The sequence below is a fragment of the Borostomias antarcticus genome, assembly GCF_949987555.1.
Source record: "Borostomias antarcticus genome assembly, chromosome: 4".
NCBI lineage: Eukaryota > Metazoa > Chordata > Actinopteri > Stomiiformes > Stomiidae > Borostomias > Borostomias antarcticus.
Window position 1 is genome coordinate 1,377,501 of NC_140237.1, and position 25,000 is coordinate 1,402,500.

Consider the following 25,000-nt stretch of genomic DNA (forward strand, 5'->3'; position numbering starts at 1 on the left):
GTCTTGAGCAGGGACATTCAACTCTATGGGACTATGGCCCATCAGTAGAAGTTGGTTATTAAGTTGCTGGTACCTGAGCAGCATTTCTGGGCAGCGATGTTGAGCAGCACCTCTGTCCATTTGGGCGACGCCATCTTGGACTGGATGGCCTTGGATGAGACCACCCTCCTGAGGAAGACCAGGAAGTCCCCCAGGTGCAGCTCCGCCGTGTGCTGTTTACGCAGGAGAGCTGGAACACACAAACAAACAGAATCTTTTATTTAATTCATTTCATTCTAATAAGCAACGATATCTGACAAGGTGTTTGCAAGCATTTTACATTCTACATGAATTAACAAAATGGATTGTCAGCAAACTGTCAGAGACTGCCGTGTCGGCGGTATTTCAAATCAACGTACAGCAATCAGCCAACATGAACATCCCCATTCCCCACGGGCCAAACTACAGCACCTCTGAAGTCTTTCTTGTCCGAGTCAGCTCCGTCCTCGGACCTCTTGTCGTCGTCCTGGTTCCCAGGGGAGAGCAGGCTGACCCCGGCCTGGGAGAGCAGGTTCTTCAGCTGGCTGCACAGCAGGTCCAGCAGGGACTGCACCACCTTGGGGCTCAGCTTGTCTGCGTACGTCCTGAGAGACCAGGCAGACGGGAGGTCAGGCTGGGGTTATAGGGGTTGTGAGGCCGAGGTAGAGATGACCTTTACCTCGTCTAAAATATCTTTTGAACTATCAACTAATCCATGTGATTCTCCTTATTCAACGTTCACTTTGTTAGTTGCAGTGGAAAACTACAATCTAACCCTGCCTTGAGTATGCTGTAAAATAATAGGCCTATGCTGGAAAAATGCTCTACTCTCTTCTACTCTACTCTCTACTACTCTTCTCTCTTCTACTCTACTCTCTTCTACTCTACTCTCTACTACTCTTCTCTCTTCTACTCTACTCTCTTCTACTCTACTCTCTTCTACTCTACTCTCTTCTACTCTACTCTCTTCTACTCTACTCTGCTCTACTCTCTTCTACTCTACTCTCTTCTACTCTACTCTACTCTCTTCTACTCGACTCTCTTCTACTCTACTCTCTTCTACTCTACTCTCTTCTACTCTACTCTCTTCTACTCTCTTCTACTCTACTCTCTTCTACTCTACTCTACTCTCTTCTACTCTACTCTCTTCTACTCTACTCTCTTCTACTCTACTCTGCTCTACTCTCTTCTACTCTACTCTCTTCTACTCTACTCTACTCTGCTCTTCTCTACTCTCTTCTACTCTACTCTCTTCTACTCTACTCTCTTCTACTCTACTCTCTTCTACTCTACTCTCTTCTACTCTACTCTCTTCTACTCTACTCTGCTCTACTCTCTTCTACTCTACTCTCTTCTACTCTACTCTACTCTACTCTACTCTCTTCTACTCTACTCTCTTCTACTCTACTCTGCTCTACTCTACTCTCTTCTACTCTACTCTCTTCTACTCTACTCTCTTCTACTCTACTCTCTTCTACTCTACTCTCTTCTACTCTACTCTGCTCTACTCTCTTCTACTCTACTCTCTTCTACTCTACTCTACTCTACTCTACTCTACTCTACTCTCTTCTACTCTACTCTCTTCTACTCTACTCTGCTCTACTCTACTCTCTTCTACTCTACTCTCTTCTACTCTACTCTCTTCTACTCTACTCTCTTCTACTCTACTCTGCTCTACTCTCTTCTACTCTACTCTCTTCTACTCTACTCTCTTCTACTCTACTCTCTTCTACTCTACTCTGCTCTACTCTCTTCTACTCTACTCTCTTCTACTCTACTCTGCTCTACTCTCTTCTACTCTACTCTCTTCTACTCTACTCTGCTCTACTCTCTTCTACTCTACTCTCTTCTACTCTACTCTCTTCTACTCTACTCTCTTCTGCTCTACTCTGCTCTACTCTCTTCTACTCTACTCTCTTCTACTCTACTCTACTCTACTCTCTTCTACTCTACTCTCTTCTACTCTACTCTCTTCTACTCTACTCTCTTCTACTCTACTCTCTTCTACTCTACTCTGCTCTACTCTCTTCTACTCTACTCTATTCTACTCTACTCTGCTCTACTCTACTCTCTTCTACTCTACTCTCTTCTACTCTACTCTCTTCTACTCTACTCTCTTCTACTCTACTCTCTTCTACTCTACTCTCTTCTACTCTACTCTACTCTCTTCTACTCTACTCTTCTCTCTTCTACTCTACTCTCTTCTACTCTACTCTCTTCTACTCTACTCTCTTCTACTCTACTCTGCTCTACTCTCTTCTACTCTTCTCTCTTCTACTCTACTCTCTTCTACTCTACTCTCTTCTACTCTACTCTCTTCTACTCTTCTCTCTTCTACTCTACTGTACTCTGCTCTACTCTACTCTCTTCTACTCTACTCTACTCTCTTCTACTCTACTCTACTCTCTTCTACTCTACTCTACTCTCTTCTCCTCTCCTCTCCTCTCCTCTCCTCTCCTCTCCTCTACTCTGCTCTACTCTACTCTACTCTACTCTGCTCTACTCTCTTCTACTCTACTCTCTTCTACTCTACTCTACTCTGCTCTACTCTCTTCTACTCTACTCTCTTCTACTTATATTTACACTTCTAGAATGTCCTGTAACCCGCCCTCACCCCGTGCTGATGGCCAGTATCTGGAGCAGCCGCGTGGACGCCACCTTGAGGGCGGTGCTGAGCTGGGACACGCCGGGCTTGTGCAGCAGCTGCAGGGGCTGGCCCAGCAGGGTCTGGGCGCCGCACAGCTGGGACAGCACGTTGAGCAGGCCGCTGGTCACGGCCAGGGACACGTCCACCGGCTGGTAGCGCACGCTCAGGGCAAACACGGTCACCAGTAGGAGGCGCTGCTGGGCTTCTGGGGAGAGGTCGGAGAAAAGGGGGAGAGAATACAGTCATTACTCAGTTAGAAGGGAATGGGATCCAAAGAGGAGGTTCTTGGAAGAGTGGATGTGCCGTCAGTGTCAAATCCTCTTGCGTTTATGCCAGTAACTTTTGAACTGTATGTCCAATCTTCAAAATTATGGTAGCAATGGATTCCCTGGCTCATGCTGAGTTCAAAACACCCCATGGTTTCATTATTACTTCATTTGTTTGATTGCAGAATGAAAGGAACACTTTTTGTCTTCTGCACAATTTCAGAGTGGTGAAAGGCGCATTTTGGAAAAGGTCACATTATCTAAACTGCCATCCCTCTTCTTATTCTCACAGCTCATACACATTTTATATATCAAAACGTTCACACGACTCTTGGGATTCATAAAATCAAAAAAGCTAAGCTCTCCGATGTATATTTTTCACTGACAGTTCGAATGATGACTCCCCCCCCTCCATGGAAATCAATGGAGCCACACTCTAGAAAATCTCTCTTCGCTCTAGAATCTCTAACTGTTTCTAACTCTTCACCTCTCCTACACTTCTGAAGACCGAAGGACATTTTATACATGGAAATGTTCACGTGATTGTCTGGATTCTGAAGAAGTAAATAGTTGAGCTATGCTATGTATACTTTTCGCTGTGTGCCAATTTAAACAACGACACCCCCCCCTCTCACTCAACCGAGAGGAAGCAACCCTTCCAGGTGACATTAATTAAGTGCTCAGGACTCACTCTACCAAGAGGAAGCAAAAGCTGACATTATCCACTCAAATCTGCGAATCGCTTTCGCAAGATCCGTCATGGCACAGCGGGTAGCGCGTCAGTCTCGCAAGACGCGAGTTCAGGGTTCGATTCCCGTTCATCCAAAAGGCATTCTTATAATTATTGTAATTATGCTGCTGTGGAAGTCAATGGCAGACAACAGAATTGTTGGTCGGTCGCTAATGCCAGTTAAAAGTTGAAATTTGGCTCACAGACCAGGGACTCTTGTGCCTCTTGTTTAGAGTAAGTAATATGTGTGTATTACAAATGTTTGCCATGTGGGGGAGGCATTGCATCTTTGAGTATCTTGTAGGCCTACTGGCACGCGTAGAATCACTGCAACAGTCTATTTACACAATGTTTCCAAGGCAAAAATGTAGGCTAAACGCACGTAGAATACAGATGCTCCTAACTGACCCAACATTCCATTCAATACAAATGGGAAATTAAAACTGAAACCATACCGAACTGAACGTGATCATAAGCGCACCAGTACGGGTTCAGTAGCCTACGGATCGGTATTTATATATATGTTACGGTCAATGTGAGAAAACGGGGAATGTGAGCTTTTCCCGGTTATTGCGCACATTCCCCGACCTCGCGGGAAATGTAGGAGAAACATGTGCGTATCTCACATCTCCCGGGTAATGTGCACATTCCCCGACCTTGCGGGAGATGTGAGAAATTGGTTAGTATTTCTCACATCTCCCGCAAGGTCGGGGATTGTGCACATTAACCGGGAAATGCTTACAATTCCCGACCTTGCGGTAAATCTAGTAAAGTCCAACCATATGCAAAACCTCTGCGCAGCCGGGTGGTGTGAGAGGGCTCGTGCGCTTAGAACGAGAGGCGCTTGACATTTTGCCCATGGTTTTCGAATACATAGCATCAATTGCATTAATGGAAACATTAAATTGGGTCTAATTATACATGTGTTGAAAGTTAAGATAATTAGCCTAAAAGCCGCGAGGCTACGCAACACAATAAGCAAAACAATCTCACTGTTTCACTCGTCCCACTCATCTGTTTCACTCGCCCCGCACGGCAGGGACAAGAGAAACAATGCACATCTTCTGTTCTCGGCCGTCTTGAATTGAACTGTTACACCCCAGAACGAAACTTACAACTAATAGGTTAGTAAAGGACATGTACAAGTTGTTTGTCATCAAAAAATGTAATCTCCATCTTTATTAATTTCTGTGTAAATCTGATCAAACCAAAAAGTGTTTCATTCGTCCCGGTCCTCCCCTACAGTTAATAACAGTCTGTGGTCTACCTTGAACAGTAATATAGCCTATGCTGCACACAGTGTAAGTAGTATTAGGAGGATAGGCCTACACTGGTGATCAAGTTAACAAACGCAAAAGGAACATTGCAACAACAGGAAGGTGGGAACCTCCAAAGGAACCCTACACGTTAGCTAGACGAAAGACAGACGAAAAGACGAAAAATCTCTCACAGGTGTGCGCCAGTAACGTTAGCCCAACTACCGTGGGTGCCTCTTATGGTGCACGCCATCTGAGGCGTCACATAAGCCCTCTCCCACCACCCGGCTGCGCAGAAGTTTTGCATACGGTTGCGATTTCCTAGATTTACCGCAAGGTCGGGAATTGTAAGCATTTCCCGGTTAATGTGCACAATCTCCGACCGTACGGGAGATGTGAGAAATACTAACCAATTTCTCACATCTCCCGCAAGGTCGGGGAATGTGCACATTACCCGGGAGATGTGGGAAACGCACATGTTTCTCCTACATTCCCCGCGAGGTCGGGGAATGTGCGCAATAACCGGGAAAAGCTCACATTCCCCGTTTTCTCACATTGACCGTAACATATTTATATATATATATTTATATGGAAAATAGGTTCATGTGGACTTGCCATCCTGTCAATAGAGAAAGACTACAAGGACATCATAGGATTCATAGCCGAGTTTGCGGCAAGGAAAGCAGGGAGGAAAATGCTGGCCTGATTATTCTCGTCATATGGTGAGTAACATTTTACGTCCATAATAATGTGTTTAATGCATAACTCACATATAGTAGCGCTCCTCTTGTGTAAAATGCAGCAGACGGAACTTGGTTGCGTATTGTTTGCCATGTTCATGGCCGTGTCCAAATAGTCAAAGTGGGTAAAGGAAATGCAGTGAGTGGGTGTAGACTTCTGTGGAGTAGGGGAAGGTTTTGAAGATTCAATGGAGTCTAGTTTGTCTGAATGGGAAGGTAATGTTGGCATTGTGCAGAGAGAGAGTTGGTGTGTCCAATTACAATTAATGTTCTGTGAATGTTATGCAGAAGGGAGTTTTGTTTTTTACAGAGATGTGCAGATATTTGAACCAGTGTGACCACTGTGACTACTCCAGATTGTTGAAACTGCTTGTACTCTCTATTTCAACCAGTGTGATCACTGAGTATGCTAGATTGTGAGATCTAGATTAGAGCCAATCCTCGAAGACACACCCTAGTTAGTGGCAAAGGCAATCGTTTCTGCAGAGGGCGGACAGATTCCAGTTCAAGTGAAGAACACTGGCCAGACTCCTGTTTACCTTCATTGCTATCAGAAGGTAGGCCGTCTTTCGCTGGTGCAGCAAGTAATTCCACTCTAGGCTCCCATTTTGTAGTGTTCACTGACAACAATATTCTCGCAAACTTACAGGAGGTGAACCTGAGAAGCCTGGAGCAACAGTGGGCAGCCAGACTCTACAACCACCACTTCAACATCAAGTTCCAGCCTGACAAAACCAATGCTAATGCTGATGCCCTATCTCGTGGATAGGGCATCAGTGAAGAGGAGGAGATCCTGGCCCTGAAGACTTTTCTCACCGGGGTGGAAAACCCATGCCCAGAAATGCTTAACTCTCCTGTCCAAGTTCACCTAGAAGAAGTGCAGCTGGGCCGAACCCCCTGGAGAATGGAAGGACGCCCAGCAAAAAGATGACATGATTCGCCACATGCTGTTATCCTTGCAGACAGGGAAACCGCCCAGTGCAACAGAAAGGATCGCCCTGCAACGTGACACTCAGCAGATCCTCAAGGAGAGGAAGAGGCTGACTCTGAGGGAGGGAGTCTTGCATCAGTGTGTGAGGGACCCCAACACCGCAAACTCCATCTTTCAGCTGGTCCTCCCTACAGCCTTGAAAGAGAAGGTGTGGCAGAATGTCCACGAACGGGCTGGCCACACGGGTGTGGGAAAGACTTTAGCTCTCATCCGCTGCCCACGAGTGTTGAGTATTAGACCAGCCTACTTTTCTTGTTTTATTGAGCTGAATGATTTTCATAGTTTGCAGTGGTTGAAGTTTGCAGTGGTTATAACGTTTGCTGTGTTTATCAAGTTTGCAGTGTAGTTGCAGTCCGACAAACATATCTCTAAAGCCTTCAAAACATCAGTCGTATTTGCTTCATCTTTCGCGTGGTCAGCTTGGCCCCCACAACACTGCTTGCAGCTTTAATTGGGGGCCAAGCAGCGAAGCTGCGTAGGCCACCACTAAGTTTCTACCTTTTCTTATTTCTTTCTTTCTTTCTTATTATTCCTCTGCCATTGTAGTCTATGGCACCCCATAGAAGCGTATGGTAGAAAGTTATGAAGATTGGCACACATTCAGGACAGTCCCCTGAGTCGCGTCACCAAGAGTCATGTCCACAGCTTGAACCCTCTAGCGCCACCAATGTGTGAAAGTTGGCAATGCTTTTATTCATGCAACTTTTGACCTGTAAATCTGATTTTGAAAAACGAGGTACTTTTGGAATCCTTGGTTCAAGCCGAGTTCAACGCACCTCATTACGTCATTGTCTGCCCTATTGGATTTCCCGCCATTTTGTACTTTGAGTAAAACACTTAAAATGTATCTCCTCCTAGGTTTTTTCACCAATCTGCACAAAACGCAGTATGCACAATCTATAGACCGATGTCCACAAAAATCTTACAGGGATTTTTGATTGTCCATTGCGTTCGCTCGTGACAGCCAATCAAAATTGGCAGAAAAGCTGCAAAACAGGAACTGGAGTCATATCTCAGTAACGTTTTAATTTATCAAAACCACATTTGGCACACTCATCCGGGACACACCCATGACATCTGTCACCAAGCCTCATGTTGACATCTCGTGCACTCAAGCGCCACCAGCGTGTCAAAGTTGGAGTTGCGTTTATGCCAGTAACTTTTTAACTGTATGTCCAATCTTCGAAATCATGGTAGCAATGGATTCCCTGGCTCATGCTGAGTTCAAAACACCCCATGGTTTCATTATTTCTTCATTTGTTTGATTGCAGAATGCAAGGAACACTTTTTGTCTTCTGCACAATTTCATCACTTTCAGAGTGGTGAAAGGCGCATTTTGGAAAAAGTCACATTTTCTAAACTGCCATCCCTCTTCCAATTCTCACAGCTCATACACATATTATATATCAAAACGTTCACACGACTCTTGGGATTCATAAAATCAAAAAAGCTAAGCTCTCCGATGTATATTTTTCACTGTGTGACAGTTGGAACGACGACTCCCCCCCTCCATTGAAAACAATGGAGCCACGCTCTAGAAAATGACAGAATCAGTGTTAATTTTTCTAACTCGTCACCTCTCCTACACTTCTGAAGACCGAACGACATATTATACATGGAAATGTTCGCATGATTGTCTGGATTCTGAAGAAGTAAATAGTTGAGCTTTGCTATGTATACTTTTCGCTGTGTGCCAATTTAAACGACGACACCCCCCCCTCTCACTCAACCGAGAGGAAGCAACCCTTCCAGCTGACATTAATTAAGTGCTCAGGACTCAGACTCAGATTGGGATTCAGCTAATAGGGTTAGCAAAGGCTAAGATGCCTTGTGGACTAGGGTGATTTACCTTCGCAACATCCGGCGTAGCACAGTGGTTAGCATGTCGGCCTTGCAAGCAGCAGGTACAGAGATCGAATCCCGTTCCACCATATGTCTGACTTTCGAAATTCTCGGAACCATCCTTGACCCTTGTCAAACATGTCTCATGTCACCACGTCAGTCTAGCTGATTCCTTGGCTGCTTGCAGCTAAACTACTTGGCCCCCACATCCCTGCTTGCAGGTATATTTTGAATTATTTTTGTTTCATTTCAAAAAGAACATGAGTGGAACACAGCGCAGACCTCAGCCCCTTGGTGGGTTCTCTGGAGCGCAGGTGTGTTGCTGTACCTATGTGGTGCTTGTTGGCCTGCAGGGCTCTTTCCAGAGTGACAGACAGCTGCTGGTAGATCTTGTGGACAGCTGTCTGGATGTCCATCTGTAAGCTCCTCTTAGCTGTCTTCACACCATCCTGGATCAAGTCAGAATCAGAATCAGCTACACATTTAGAACACATGTAAACATTGCATCATGTCTGTAAACAAGGGGAGATGGTAAAATAAAGTGAAAGGTGATGGCATGAAAAAAAAACAGACTTGGATAATGGGTCTAAAAGTATTTGCTTGTTTTAGCTTTCCTGGTGTAATGGTCTAACTACCTAAAAAACAATGTCATAAATTATCTCAAAGCTGCACCCCCTGCCGGCCCCTGTCTGTTTCCCTCATTCCCAGGTCTGCCCGTCACTGCCTGCTTCCTGAGGTACCTGGTAGTGGTGCAGCTGGACTGAGGTACCTGGTAGTGGTGCAGCTGGACTGAGGTACCTGGTAGTGGTGCAGCTGGACTGAGGTACCTGGTAGTGGTGCAGCTGGACTGAGGTACCTGGTAGTGGTGCAGCTGGACTGAGGTACCTGGTAGTGGTGCAGCTGGACTGAGGTACCTGGTAGTGGTGCAGCTGGACTGAGGTACCTGGTAGTGGTGCAGCTGGACTGAGGTACCTGGTAGTGGTGCAGCTGGACTGAGGTACCTGGTAGTGGTGCAGCTGGACTGAGGTACCTGGTAGTGGTGCAGCTGGACTGAGGTACCTGGTAGTGGTGCAGCTGGACTGAGGTACCTGGTAGTGGTGCAGCTGGACTGAGGTACCTGGTAGTGGTGCAGCTGGACTGAGGTACCTGGTAGTGGTGCAGCTGGACTGAGGTACCTGGTAGTGGTGCAGCTGGACGCTCTCTCCCTTCAGCCCCACGGTGCCCCCGGTGCCCACGGTGCCCAGGCCGAAGCATCCGGCCAGGAACTGCAGCCGGACCGAGGTGAGCAGGGAGGAGGACTGGAAGGCGGTGCTGGTCCGGCCGGGCCCCGCGGCCTGGCTGCTCTTCTCCTCCATGCCCGATATCAGCACCACGATCTGGTGCAGGGCCTCCAGGCGCAGCTGGGAAGGGGAGGGACACGTTCACACAGGGATAGATACACAACGCCGCGCACACACAGCACACCTTCTAACACAGAAGATACCCTCACAGGCTGCATAGGTTTTCTAGCCGACCGCAGAATTTGTGGCGCCAGCCACCACTGACATGCCCTCACACTTGAAATATAGACCATGCTCGACATGCTGCAAAACTCTAGCCTTCGCCAGACCCAATGGTGCTCCTCTGTTGATAGATTAGATATTGTGATTGGCACAAACCAGTCTCGGTTCGAGTGGATTCAGCAGAGGTGGGTCAGTCATTGATTTGCAAGTCCCAAGTAAGTCTCAAGTCGTTGTCCTCAAGTCCCAAGTCGTTGTCCTACTGTAAATACTGTATAACTACAGTAGGACCCTACTTATCCGAACCCAACGGAACCGAAGGCCGTTCGTATCTCTCTGAAATGTCCGGATGACTGAAACGTTAAAATGCACCAAATTCAATAAGTGGTATATACTTGTTTCATATAGACTCATAATAGACCAATAAATACCCTTAATTACTTGTGAAAATGCATCAAAATTGCAATCAAATAGCCAACTAAACTCATATAGCCTAGCCTATAATAGACCTACAGTAGCCTATAATAAAATAGCCAAATTTCCACTTCAGTGAGTGCTTTGATCAAATACAGTACTTTATCCTCAAATGAGGCGTACGCTGCATCGATAGGCTACTGTATTCGCAGAACAAAATATATTTATAAAAAAAAATATATTTTTTAGTATAGCCTAAAAACAACCCAACATTAGAACAATTAGAGCAAATGATAATCAAGATAAATGAAATGACAGACAAGTTGTCGTGTCTTAGGCTATTGTAGCCTAAAAGAAAGTCTCTAAAACAACCAATGTAGGCTAACGTGGCCTAGGCTGTAGGCTATTATTTAACAAATCCAGTAGGTCTAGTAGGCTAATCTACATGCCCACAACACGTCTGTGTTCCTGAAGTCCATTAACTGGGAACGAAAAATGACTCGATGCTCCTCTGCTTCAGGTTGCTGACGCGCTTTCTGGCTACCAAGGAATGCAGCTCTCGCGCAGCAGACTCGTTTGCATTTTGCGCTCGACATTAGAGTAACAAAGAAATGAAACGTGACAGTAGGCTACAGCCTACATGTAGGTCTACATACAGTTCTGTTTTTATTCACAGTAGGATACAGTACCGTCATGAAAATCCCTCCAGTAACCAGATAGCAGGCTAAAAAAAAAAAAAAACGTTTTTTAAGCCTGTCCGGTAGACCGGGAGGTTCAGATCTCTTAAGTCTGGATGAGTGGGGTCCTACTGTACTATAAACACTATTGCTATTACTATTATAACTACAAATATAACTATCACTACCAATACTACTAAATAAATGTCAATAGAAATATAAAAACTACTGCTTGTAATACACTCAAAAATAAATTTGACATCTCATGACTCATCGTTTTAATAAGCTCAATAGCTCAAAAATGTATAAATATTAGTTTACATTCTGAATATGTATTTGAATATAAGGAAGGTAGGATGGTAGAATAGAAGTTAGTAGCTTAAGGAAGGAAGGTAGGAAAACAAATGCTACCACAGTAGTTGTTGGAGGTGTTGGTATGGAAGTTGAGGTGAATGCTACTACTGTCGTTATAAAAAGGATGCCTGTTGAGAGGATTACCCTACATTAACAGATCATCACTGCAGTGGTGTAAGGGTTAACAGTAGTATTAGGGTTAACAGTAACCTTACTGTTAGAGTTAGGGTATATAACAACTACTGCCAGTACTATTATAACTACTGCATATATAACTACTATAAACTCAATTGCTATTACTATTATAGCTACAAATATAACTGTTAGCACTACCAATAATAATAAATATAACTAAATCTTAATTAACTACTATAAACTATACTATAATTAGCCTACCACAGTTAGTACTACTGGTACTAAAGTAGAAGAAGGATTATAAAATTCAAGTAGTGTTACAGTACAAATAGGGTTAGAATTCAACTAGAATTCGACTAATGAAGGTGTTGATGCAAGTTAACTTAAGAACTATGACGCCTATAACAGGATATTGAATAGATTTTCAATGACAAGCCACCAACATCTTTTTAGCAGTCACAGCTAGCTCAAGAATATGTGAACTGTCACCATAGCAACTACAGCGCAGCAGCACTGCTCTACAGCACCAAAGCATAGAACACACAGAATTCACTGACTCACTCGCCATACGTTTCAATGAGGAGCGCAGTTGCCGAACAAATCGTCATACAGCGAAAACTATAAGTCACACAGCTTAGTTACTTACATTGTACGAATCAGCACAGTTGTGTGAATGTTTTGATGTATAATATGTGTTTGAGCTGTCAAAACTGTAGGAGTGCCAGTAGTTTACAAAATGTGTGAATATTTTCAAAGCAACTGCTGCCACCACTCTAAAAACAGAAAGTTATTGAACATTCCAAAAGCAGTTTCAATGGGACAAAAGCAGGTGGCGGAGAGTGTAGCCCTCTCTGGGCCACCCACCTGCCTTCATCAGTGAAGACCGTGTGTCTCTACCACACTCAGTGAGTGGTCTGTGGTGTGATGCTACCACTGTAGTCATAAAAGTGTGCATGTACCTTTAAAGGGATAATACAGTGGTTGAACGTGACACATGCCAGTTATCTTTAGGTAAAATCAAAGTGAATATGTCCATAAATGTTATTATTCCGTCATTTTTAAGTACTATAAAACCCCCTCTCCAAGCTCACCTTGTTTTGTGGGCGTGTCAAAGAGACAGAAATGATTGACAGGCCGTGGCCCCAACTTCTACACATTTGTTGTTTGTAACCATAGTAACCGACACCAGGAAGTGTACAGGCATTTACAAAGTACTTAATATAAGAAACGTAAGATGTCACACTACCTTTTAACCCCCAAACATTATAAATAAACACGCTACCTAACAGGCCATATCCTCGAATTTGCATTATTTGGAAAAAGTACGATAAAGTTATAACGACGGTGCGTCTCCCCCGTGACACCGAGGAAACCGACATAAAACCGACATAAAATCGGCATTGTTCACCAGTCTAACGTTATTTATCTTAGTAGGTGTCCAATAAAGCCAGTTGAACACTGAAACGTTACTGTTCTGGGTTCAACATGTAAGTTGTGGTGATATAAAGGAATCGAGCGGAATACCACTGCAATAACTGATTATTAGTCAGATCACTTAAATCATTATAGCTCATTTCACATACAAAGGCAACACAATACACTTTACAGAAAGGGGGAGAGGATGTAGCCTACATGTAGCCTATTGATCCTACCCCTAATTATGTGGGAGACTGCACGCGTAGTGCAGCGATTCAGTATAATCGATGAGTTTGGAGAGATAGAGGGCCGTGCACCACGACTCCGTGAGCGCACAGCGGAAAAGGGATAGCCTACTCCGGAGTCTGGAGACTAACAGGTCATGCAGTCAATAGATCTCGTTTTGAATGTTATTGTAATGCCCTCTGGTTATAATAGAATATCTCTACTGGAGCTGTTTAATCCCAAAATGCGCAATGCTTCCTGCAGTTGGGTCGGATCGAGGTGCTGGGATGATCAACATTATGTGGAGCAGATGCCACTGCAGTGATGATTAGGCTTACACAACTTTCTGAATGTTTTGCAGAATTACAATTCTTTGGTGTTGTAAATTACGAAAGGAAAATAATAACTTGACTTAATATCTTCACCTGCACCCACTCCGAAATGTAGTCATCATTTTATCACAATAGACTATATGCTCAGAGCAACACTGCAATACAAGACCTTAGGACAATCGATTCAGTACACAGGTGTTTGATCAAGTGAAGATCTCATTGTGAGAATAAGCTGTTTTCTACAATAAATACATGACAAAAAAACGCACGGGTACTGTAGGACTACGTCTTTATTTTCTGAGGTAATTGTTGCGCATACAACATGACATAAAATGGAGACATAGGCTACTTTCTCATAAAACAGGGGGGTGTTGTAACATATTTATAATATCATTAGGTGACATTGGCTGCAACCTGCCCTGCAGGACCTGCACACCTCCAGAGCCCTGAAGCGCGGGACCTGGACCTCAAGTCCCAGTAGTCTATTGGAAATGTAGTTACTGATCTGGTTACAAGAAAATGCAAGAGGGTCTGCCTGCAGGCCTACCTTCTCAAGACAGTGTGTTGCTACACCACTCTCAGGACACACCACCGCCACGCTCAGAACACACCACCTCCACGCCCACACTAGAGGTGAGTGTGTGGGCGTGGTGTGGGCGTGGGCGTGGCCTAATTGTCCTGAGAGTGTTGTGGGCGTGGCCTCATTGTCCTGAGAGTGTTGTGGGCGTGGCGATGGTGTGTCCTGAGAGTGGTGTAGCAACACTGTGTCTTGAGAAGGTAGGCCTGCAGGCAGATGCCTCTCAGAAAATGGGACAAATTATAAAAGCGATTAGTAAGAGGATCATTATTTTGCATATACAAAACAGCATAAATTACAACAACCGGCTATTTATCAGTAAGTCTACATTATATCGAATGTAGTTTGAGCGAGAGATAATCGGGAGATTCTTGGGGAGACAAACTGACTTATAACCAACTTTGACTTCGTAACGTTGCCTATTGGCCTATACAACACAGCACACTCACAACAGTTCTGGTAGGCTATCGCTTAGGAAACCTTACAGCACAGTTTGCACCTGATTAATTCTAATTCCTGCATAATGTTATCAGGGCTATACGGCTAATAGGATCAGAGCTAACGCTGCTGTAGCTAACAGCTGGCTTAAATCAGATATAAGTTTGTCCACTAAACATTTAGGGGAAAAGTAAATGAGCTTTAGACTATAACGTTCTACTTACAACTGAACTAGGGCATCGTTGCTCAATGAGCGAAAGCATAATAGCTGTCCACATTCAATGTAAAGTGAGCCATCAAAACAGCAGGCTGTCAATGATGTTGCTGGGCATCGCTCGGCAGTGGAGCCATAGCATAGCTAACGTTAGATATTGTGCTAGCTAGCTAACTGGTTTGAGCGGGCGATGTGTCCACACAACCTCTAACGTTAGACACGTTTTTAATTTCTTTACATTAATGGTATCAAACTAGGTATTTAGAGATGTCAGTTATCCAATAATTTCCATGGTACAAAGGGCTCAGTCAGCTAGCTAGCTATCGGTTGCTGGTTATGGTTGGCATAACGTTAATTCTATAAGGTACCCTTGTGTCTTGAGCTTACCAAATTTATTATCATAACAGTCATTATTTTAAAAAGTTGGTCACTTTTATCTAGGCTAGCTATTGGTAATTGGTATAATATTAATGAATCAGGCTCTTTGTGAAAGCTGTAACAAGGCTGTGTACTTACCGATGGGTGAATCAGTTAGCAATGGCCAAAGAGATCCTGCTCGTGTCCCCAAATTCAAATCCCAACTGACACTCTGAGCAGCCCTTCATTCACTTCAATGTAAAGGCATGTTGGATTCAGACAGCTCTCTCTCAAAAAGTATAAATGTTACAGCTTAGATAATGACACCGTAGGAATCCTGGGAACTTGCTTACTAGCTTACTATTAAAAGTTAAATTACAAAAAAACTATATAAAATATCAAAAATCTGAATACACCCACGCAAGAGCTTAACATCATGAACATTTTAAAGTTTGAATGAAGTTTCTAGCACAAAGTATGAAGAAGTTATAAAGCGGCAAAAAACTGAGGGGAATAAGAAGAAGAAAGAAAGAAAGAAAGAAATAGTGGGAATATCACAAGTTGGGCTAGCTTCTACAAGCTAACCCACCTAATAATAATGTAGGCTAGCCTATTATAATTGCTGGAGCATATTAACAATGATCTAATAATAAAATTACAACAATAATAACCTACCAATAGCCTGCTTATGAATACAGGTTAATAAATATCATGATAGCGCATTATACAGCCTATTCTAGGTATCTCCACAACCCAGTGATAGTCAATCCCGGAGATGAGCTCTTCGCTATGCCCTCCAGATCTATGCTACTGAAGACGGCACTCAGTCTGTTCGAGCGACTTGTTGTTGCCACTGAGGAGCCTTCCCAAGTCCAACCACCCCCAGATCAGGGAACGTAATCAACCAGACAGAGTCAAACCACCCTGAGCCTGCAGGCTGAACTGCAGCAAGCAATCAATGCGTGCATGAAAAGTCCCGAGCCAAAGGAGAAGTGTGGGAATGACCTGCAGAATATCCTGTAGAAGGAATATGCGCTCCTCAAGGCAACACAAGTGCGCCTCAAAAATCTACAGCTGCTCTACGTGGCTCTTGGCACTATTCAGCCAACGTCTAGAGAAGCCGAGTGTGCGGACAGTTCGTCACTAAGCTTAGAAACCGGCTGAGCGACCGCTCAATCAATGCTCTTTGCTTCCTCAGGTCCCACTTCATCAAACAGAAGAAAGTGAAATAGCTTATGGAGATGGTATAGGAATTTGGTTCATTTAAATGTAAGTGTAGCCTTCAATGTAAGCGCGAGGGATTTTTTTTCCACATAGCCTACTTTTAAATTGCGAATTTGAGCTCTTTCGTTTTCACATGTTGATTTTTATAAATAAAACATTTAATGTGATACATGATTATACAATATCACTATTCTGTTGCATTTATTTGTCTACATAGCATAAATCCAATTTTAAAAAGCACTTCCAATTTCTACGGGAAATCCCGGGATGACGCGGGAAGAGGTCAGAAAATTCCTGGGAATTAAAATTGGCTAAATCCGGGAAAATCTGAAACACTAGTCCAGGTCCCGGGCTCTGGAGGTGTGCAGGTCCTGGAGGGCAGGTTGCAGCCAATGTCACCTAATGATATCATAAATATGTTACAACACCGCCCTGTTTTATGAGAAAGTAGCCTATGTCTTCATTTTATTGTCATGTTGTATGCGCAACAATTACCTATTGTAATTACCTATTGTAAATAAAGACGTAGTCCTACAGTACCTGTGCAGTTTTTTGTCATGTATTTATTCTAGAAAACAGCTTATTCTCACAATGAGATCTTCACTTGATCAAACACCTGTGTACTGAATCGTTTGTCCTAAGGTCTTGTATTGCAGCGTTGTGCTGCGCATATAGTCTATTGTGACAAAATTATGACTACAACTGGGGGGGTGGGGGCGGTTTAGATATTAAGTCAAGTTATTATTTTCTCATTTCTGACTGACACGCCCTCTTTGACACGCCCACAAAACGAGCTGAGCTTGTAGAGGAGTTTTATAGTACTTAAAAATTACGCTATAACAGCACTTATGGACATATTCACATTGATTTTATCTAAAGATAACTGGCATGTGTCACGTTCAACCACTGTGTGATTCCTTTCAGATGTTGTGAGGATGTGCAGACCCCCTGTTCTAGGTCCTAAGTGGTCCCCCCCTGTACCTCGGCGCGGCTCTGCTGCTGCTCCATGGCCAGGATGGTTCCCTGGGGGCTGGTGGACATGCTCTCGTCCGGCTCCCTGAAGGCCGGCGCGTTGCCCACGTCGCCGCTCACGAAGCTGACGATGTTGTCGATGAGCGCGTGCACGCCCAGCGAATGGCTCAGGTCCAGGTCCGACCCGTCGTAGGAGCGGGCGGAGCTGTAGCGGCGGGCGCGGCTGTGCTTGACCCGGAACCATGAGTCGGCCAGGGGGTCCGGCGAGCTGTGGAGCAGGCCTGGGGGAGAGAGGGGGGGAGAGACGGAGGGAAGGAGGAGAGGAGGGAACAGGCCAGACAGCTTTTCAGATAGAATAAAGAAAGTTGGTGAAAAATGGTGCTACTAATATGGAGCACTTTTTGCGAGCATTACTGTTCTGTATGCACAGTATCAAATACATTAGGCTAATACTTGTATTCATTCCGAGGCTCGTTCCGATGCTCCATGCCATGAGCCTGGGTAAGCCAGTCAAGATAAATACTGAGAGTAATCTCGTATAAAGTGAGTTTTACTTCCTCAAGATAAAATGAAGGGAATGGTGCAGGAGAGGGGATGGTGAGCAGCTCAGGCATCAGCGCTTACAGGAGAACACGGGCATGTGGGGACTGATGAGCGTTTATATGCTCATCCATTGAACCTGGAGAGCAGTGCATCCATTTCTACTGCTCTGCCTTTGAAAGCATGTTTGTGCAAAAACGACGGAACATTCCAAACGGAAAAGATATTAAGTGATTTAGATGCATGAATATGTGTGAGGAAGACTCCTTAAGTGTCAAGTCAAATATGCCTCATCACAACTGATACTGCTCAATTCCAATATTCTAGGCTATTCAATCTGAGATATCGACTGAAGTGACTATGTTATTTATGGCGCCAGGGTGAATTGAGTGTATTTCAGAAGCCTGGAGCCTGCTGGGTGCAGCGTGGGTAGAAGAACGCTCTGTGTTGCTGATTGAATCTTAGCACAGCACAAACGCCATTTTCTTTTTAAAAGTGTGGCATCGACCCGACAGGGAATTTGAGAAGTTGCTGGGGCAGAGCCAAACACACAGGTCCTCTTTGACTGATCCCTCTCAATTTATCATACTGGTACAGTAGCAATATACAGTACAATCATTTAAACACTTAAAAATCTTACATATTGTACTGTAGGTTGAAGCATTGTAAGGTTATTCTTAATTTGAATTTACTCCACTTCAGTGCAATCCAGTTCCCAGGTGAAAGTCTAAAGTCCAGATCAATGCTGTGTTTGAGGTATTTGACCCAAATTGGACATGTTTGAAGCTGTGAGTCACCAGGGTCACGCCAGGCCTGCAGGCCAGAGATCAGTGAAGGAGATGGATGGGATATTTCAATCATGGAGTTATGAGCTGTCTTTAAGAGGGATTGAACGTGCCATTGTCTACTTGCTTGGAGCTCCTCTTGTTTTTGGGGCTCAACTGGCCCAAGAGGAGCAAATACCCTTTAGCCAGCACAGAAATCAGAAGACAAAAAGACCAATACAAGATTTGAACTACATTCATCCTGTAAGCAGGAGTGTTCAGTAGAGCAGCTCATTCATCCTGTAAGCAGGAGTGTTAAGTAGAGCAGCTCATTCATCCTGTAAGCAGGAGTGTTCAGTAGAGCAGCTCATTCATCCTGTAAGCAGGAGTGTTCAGTAGAGCAGCTCATTCATCCTGTAAGCAGGAGTGTTCAGTAGAGCAGCTCATTCATCCTGTAAGCAGGAGTGTTCAGGAGAGCAGCTCATCCATCCTGTAAGCAGGAGTGTTCAGTAGAGCAGCTCATCCATCCTGTAAGCAGGAGTGTTCAGTAGAGCAGCTCATTCATCCTGTGAGCAGGAGTGTTCAGTAGAGCAGCTCATTCATCCTGTAAGCAGGAGTGTTCAGTAGAGCAGCTCATTCATCCTGTAAGCAGGAGTGTTGAGTAGAGCAGCTCATTCATCCTGTAAGCAGGAGTGTTCAGTAGAGCAGCTCATTCATCCTGTAAGCAGAAGTGTTCAGTAGAGCAGCTCATTCATCCTGTAAGCAGGAGTGTTCAGTAGAGCAGCTCATTCATCCTGTAAGCAGGAGTGTTCAGTAGAGCAGCTCATCCATCCTGTAAGCAGGAGTGTTCAGTAGAGCAGCTCATTCATCCTGTAAGCAGGAGTGTTCAGTAGAGCAGCTCATTCATCCTGTAAGCAGGAGTGTTCAGTAGAGCAGCTCATCCATCCTGTAAGCAGGAGTGTTCAGTAGAGCAGCTCATTCATCCTGTAAGCAGGAGTGTTCAGTAGAGCAGCTCATTCATCCTGTGAGCAGGAGTGTTGAGTAGAGCAGCTCATTCATCCTGTAAGCAGGAGTGTTCAGTAGAGCAGCTCATTCATCCTGTAAGCAGGAGTGTTCAGCAGTGTTCAGTAGAGCAGCTCATTCATCCTGTGAGCAGGAGTGTTCAGTAGAGCAGCTCATTCATCCTGTAAGCAGGAGTGTTCAGTAGAGCAGCTCATTCATCCTGTAAGCAGGAGTGTTCAGCAGTGTTCAGTAGAGCAGCTCATTCCTCCTGTAAGCAGGAGTGTTCAGTAGAGCAGCTCATTCATCCTGTGAGCAGGAGTGTTGAGTAGAGCAGCTCATTCATCCTGTAAGCAGGTGTTCAGTAGAGCAGCTCATTCATCCTGTAAGGAGTGTTCAGTAGAGCAGCTCATTCATCCTGTAAGCAGGAGTGTTGAGTAGAGCAGCTCATTCATCCTGTAAGCAGGAGTGTTCAGTAGAGCAGCTCATTCATCCTGTAAGCAGGAGTGTTCAGTAGAGCAGCTCATTCCTCCTGTAAGCAGGAGTGTTCAGTAGAGCAGCTCATTCATCCTGTAAGCAGGAGTGTTCAGTAGAGCAGCTCATTCATCCTGTACGCAGGAGTGTTCAGTAGAGCAGCTCATTCATCCTGTAAGCAGGAGTGTTGAGTAGAGCAGCTCATTCATCCTGTAAGCAGGAGTGTTCAGTAGAGCAGCTCATTCATCCTGTAAGCAGGAGTGTTCAGTAGAGCAGCTCATTCATCCTGTAAGCAGGAGTGTTGAGTAGAGCAGCTCATTCATCCTGTAAGCAGGAGTGTTGAGTAGAGCAGCTCATTCATCCTGTAAGCAGGAGTGTTCAGTAGAGCAGCTCATTCATCCTGTAAGCAGGAGTGTTCAGTAGAGCAGCTCATTCATCCTGTAAGCAGGAGTGTTCAGTAGAGCAGCTCATCCATCCTGTAAGCAGGAGTGTTCAGCAGTGTTCAGTAGAGCAGCTCATTCATCCTGTGAGCAGGAGTGTTCAGTAGAGCAGCTCATTCATCCTGTAAGCAGGAGTGTTCAGTAGAGCAGCTCATTCCTCCTGTAAGCAGGAGTGTTCAGTAGAGCAGCTCATTCATCCTGTAAGCAGGAGTGTTCAGTAGAGCAGCTCATTCATCCTGTACGCAGGAGTGTTCAGTAGAGCAGCTCATTCATCCTGTAAGCAGGAGTGTTCAGTAGAGCAGCTCATTCATCCTGTAAGCAGGAGTGTTCAGTAGAGCAGCTCATTCATCCTGTAAGCAGGAGTGTTCAGTAGAGCAGCTCATTCATCCTGTAAGCAGGAGTGTTGAGTAGAGCAGCTCATTCATCCTGTAAGCAGGAGTGTTCAGTAGAGCAGCTCATTCATCCTGTAAGCAGGTGTTCAGTAGAGCAGCTCATTCCTCCTGTAAGCAGGAGTGTTCAGTAGAGCAGCTCATTCATCCTGTAAGCAGGAGTGTTCAGTAGAGCAGCTCATTCATCCTGTAAGCAGGAGTGTTCAGCAGTGTTCAGTAGAGCAGCTCATTCATCCTGTAAGCAGGAGTGTTCAGTAGAGCAGCTCATTCCTCCTGTAAGCAGGAGTGTTCAGTAGAGCAGCTCATTCATCCTGTAAGCAGGAGTGTTCAGTAGAGCAGCTCATTCATCCTGTGAGCAGGAGTGTTCAGTAGAGCAGCTCATTCATCCTGTAAGCAGGAGTGTTCAGTAGAGCAGCTCATTCCTCCTGTAAGCAGGAGTGTTCAGTAGAGCAGCTCATTCATCCTGTAAGCAGGAGTGTTGAGTAGAGCAGCTCATTCATCCTGTAAGCAGGTGTTCAGTAGAGCAGCTCATTCATCCTGTAAGCAGGAGTGTTCAGTAGAGCAGCTCATTCATCCTGTAAGCAGGAGTGTTCAGTAGAGCAGCTCATTCCTCCTGTAAGCAGGAGTGTTCAGTAGAGCAGCTCATTCCTCCTGTAAGCAGGTGTTCAGTAGAGCAGCTCATTCATCCTGTAAGCAGGAGTGTTCAGTAGAGCAGCTCATTCATCCTGTAAGCAGGAGTGTTCAGTAGAGCAGCTCATTCATCCTGTAAGCAGGAGTGTTCAGTAGAGCAGCTCATTCCTCCTGTGAGCAGGAGTGTTCAGTAGAGCAGCTCATTCATCCTGTAAGCAGGAGTGTTCAGTAGAGCAGCTCATTCATCCTGTAAGCAGGAGTGTTCAGTAGAGCAGCTCATTCATCCTGTAAGCAGGAGTGTTCAGTAGAGCAGCTCATTCCTCCTGTAAGCAGGAGTGTTCAGTAGAGCAGCTCATTCATCCTGTAAGCAGGAGTGTTCAGTAGAGCAGCTCATTCATCCTGTAAGCAGGAGTGTTCAGTAGAGCAGCTCATTCATCCTGTAAGCAGGAGTGTTCAGTAGAGCAGCTCATTCATCCTGTAAGCAGGAGTGTTCAGTAGAGCAGCTCATTCCTCCTGTAAGCAGGAGTGTTCAGTAGAGCAGCTCATTCATCCTGTAAGCAGGAGTGTTCAGTAGAGCAGCTCATTCATCCTGTAAGCAGGAGTGTTCAGTAGAGCAGCTCATTCATCCTGTAAGCAGGAGTGTTCAGTAGAGCAGCTCATTCATCCTGTAAGCAGGAGTGTTCAGTAGAGCAGCTCATTCATCCTGTAAGCAGGAGTGTTCAGTAGAGCAGCTCATTCATCCTGTAAGCAGGAGTGTTGAGTAGAGCAGCTCATTCATCCTGTAAGCAGGAGTGTTGAGTAGAGCAGCTCATTCATCCTCTAAGCAGGAGTGTTGAGTAGAGCAGCTCATTCATCCTGTAAGCAGGTGTTCAGTAGAGAAGCTCATTCATCCTGTAAGCAGGAGTGTTCAGTAGAGCAGCTCATTCATCCTGTAAGCAGGAGTGTTCAGTAGATCAGCTCATTCATCCTGTAAGCAGGAGTGTTCAGCAGTGTTCAGTAGAGCAGCTCATTCCTCCTGTAAGCAGGAGTGTTCAGTAGAGCAGCTCATTCATCCTGTAAGCAGGAGTGTTCAGTAGAGCAGCTCATTCATCCTGTAAGCAGGAGTGTTCAGTAGAGCAGCTCATCCATCCTGTAAGCAGGAGTGTTCAGTAGAGCAGCTCATTCATCCTGTAAGCAGGAGTGTTCAGTAGAGCAGCTCATTCATCCTGTAAGCAGGAGTGTTCAGTAGAGCAGCTCATTCATCCTGTAAGCAGGAGTGTTGAGTAGAGCAGCTCATTCATCCTGTAAGCAGGAGTGTTCAGTAGAGCAGCTCATTCCTCCTGTAAGCAGGAGTGTTAAGTAGAGCAGCTCATTCATCCTGTAAGCAGGAGTGTTCAGTAGAGCAGCTCATTCATCCTGTAAGCAGGAGTGTTCAGCAGTGTTAAGTAGAGCAGCTCATTCATCATGTAAGCAGGAGTGTTCAGTAGAGCAGCTCATTCATCCTGTAAGCAGGAGTGGAGTAGAGCAGCTCATTCATCCTGTAAGCAGGTGTTCAGTAGAGCAGCTCATTCATCCTGTAAGCAGGAGTGTTCAGTAGAGCAGCTCATTCATCCTGTAAGCAGGTGTTCAGTAGAGCAGCTCATTCATCCTGTAAGCAGGTGTTCAGTAGAGCAGCTCATTCATCCTGTAAGCAGGAGTGTTCAGTAGAGCAGCTCATCCATCCTGTAAGCAGGAGTGTTCAGTAGAGCAGCTCATTCATCCTGTAAGCAGGAGTGTTCAGTAGAGCAGCTCATTCATCCTGTAAGCAGGAGTGTTCAGTAGAGCAGCTCATTCATCCTGTAAGCAGGAGTGTTCAGTAGAGCAGCTCATTCATCATGTAAGCAGGAGTGTTCAGTAGAGCAGCTCATCCATCCTGTAAGCAGGAGTGTTCAGCAGTGTTCAGTAGAGCAGCTCATTCATCCTGTAAGCAGGAGTGTTCAGTAGAGCAGCTCATTCATCCTGTAAGCAGGAGTGTTCAGTAGAGCAGCTCATTCATCCTGTGAGCAGGAGTGTTCAGTAGAGCAGCTCATCCATCCTGTAAGCAGGAGTGTTGAGTAGAGCAGCTCATTCATCCTGTAAGCAGGAGTGTTGAGTAGAGCAGCTCATTCATCCTGTAAGCAGGTGTTCAGTAGAGCAGCTCATTCATCCTGTAAGCAGGAGTGTTCAGTAGAGCAGCTCATTCATCCTGTAAGCAGGAGTGTTCAGTAGAGCAGCTCATTCATCCTGTAAGCAGGTGTTCAGTAGAGCAGCTCATCCATCCTGTAAGCAGGAGTGTTCAGTAGAGCAGCTCATTCATCCTGTAAGCAGGAGTGTTCAGTAGAGCAGCTCATCCATCCTGTAAGCAGGAGTGTTCAGTAGAGCAGCTCATTCATCCTGTAAGCAGGAGTGTTCAGTAGAGCAGCTCATTCATCCTGTAAGCAGGAGTGTTCAGTAGAGCAGCTCATTCATCCTGTAAGCAGGTGTTCAGTAGAGCAGCTCATTCATCCTGTAAGCAGGTGTTCAGTAGAGCAGCTCATTCATCCTGTAAGCAGGAGTGTTCAGTAGAGCAGCTCATTCATCCTGTAAGCAGGAGTGTTCAGTAGAGCAGCTCATTCATCCTGTAAGCAGGAGTGTTCAGTAGAGCAGCTCATTCATCCTGTAAGCAGGAGTGTTCAGTAGAGCAGCTCATTCATCCTGTAAGCAGGAGTGTTCAGTAGAGCAGCTCATTCATCCTGTAAGCAGGAGTGTTCAGGAGAGCAGCTCATTCATCCTGTAAGCAGGAGTGTTCAGTAGAGCAGCTCATTCATCCTGTAAGCAGGAGTGTTCAGGAGTGCTCAGCAGTGTTCAGTAGAGCTCATTGGTGGTGCCCTGTGGAACCATCGAGTAAATGAGACCTTGGTCTCCGCAGGCTTCCCTGGATAAATAAAGGTAAAGGGCTTCCCTGGATAAATAAAGGTCAAGGGCTTCCCTGGATAAATAAAGGTAAAGGGCTTCCCTGGATAAATAAAGGTAAAGGGCTTCCCTGGATAAATAAAGGTAAAGGGCTTCCCTGGATAAATAAAGGTAAAGGGCTTCCCTGGATAAATAAAGGTAAAGGGCTTCCCTGGATAAATAAAGGTAAAGGGCTTCCCTGGATAAATAAAGGTAAAGGGCTTCCCTGGATAAATAAAGGTAAAGTCAAATAAAATAAAAAATACTGTGTCCATCAAACTGTGCACCATAGTGTTGCATCATCATCATTGATGTTAGTAATGTGATACATGAATGCTCACCTCTCTGTTTGTGGGAGAAGGCCAAGTCCAGGTCAACATTTCTCCTTCCGCTCTGGAAAGAGATAGAAGAGCCACAAGGAGAACCATTTTAATAAACAGACAGGAACACTGGCATGATCACTTGGCAGTGGTGAGGGAGGAGGAAGAGAGAGGAGGAGGAGAGAGGAGGAA

General features: G+C 45.0%; 1 protein-coding gene across 6 annotated transcripts in view; it reads right to left on the bottom strand.

The window, feature by feature from the left end:
* Positions 1-25,000, bottom strand: part of herc1 (HECT and RLD domain containing E3 ubiquitin protein ligase family member 1) — a 213,392-nt gene that overhangs the window by 132,342 nt on the left and 56,050 nt on the right. For all 6 annotated transcript variants that reach the window (XM_084437244.1, XM_084437243.1, XM_084437242.1 and 3 more), the window contains exons 25-31: positions 24,830-24,881; positions 17,334-17,605; positions 9,666-9,890; positions 8,819-8,939; positions 2,633-2,870; positions 451-623; positions 74-229 (exon numbers count right to left, since the gene is read on the bottom strand). In XM_084437244.1, coding sequence (XP_084293370.1) covers positions 74-229; positions 451-623; positions 2,633-2,870; positions 8,819-8,939; positions 9,666-9,890; positions 17,334-17,605; positions 24,830-24,881 — 1,237 coding nt within the window. The remainder of the gene's footprint in view (positions 1-73; positions 230-450; positions 624-2,632; positions 2,871-8,818; positions 8,940-9,665; positions 9,891-17,333; positions 17,606-24,829; positions 24,882-25,000) is intronic.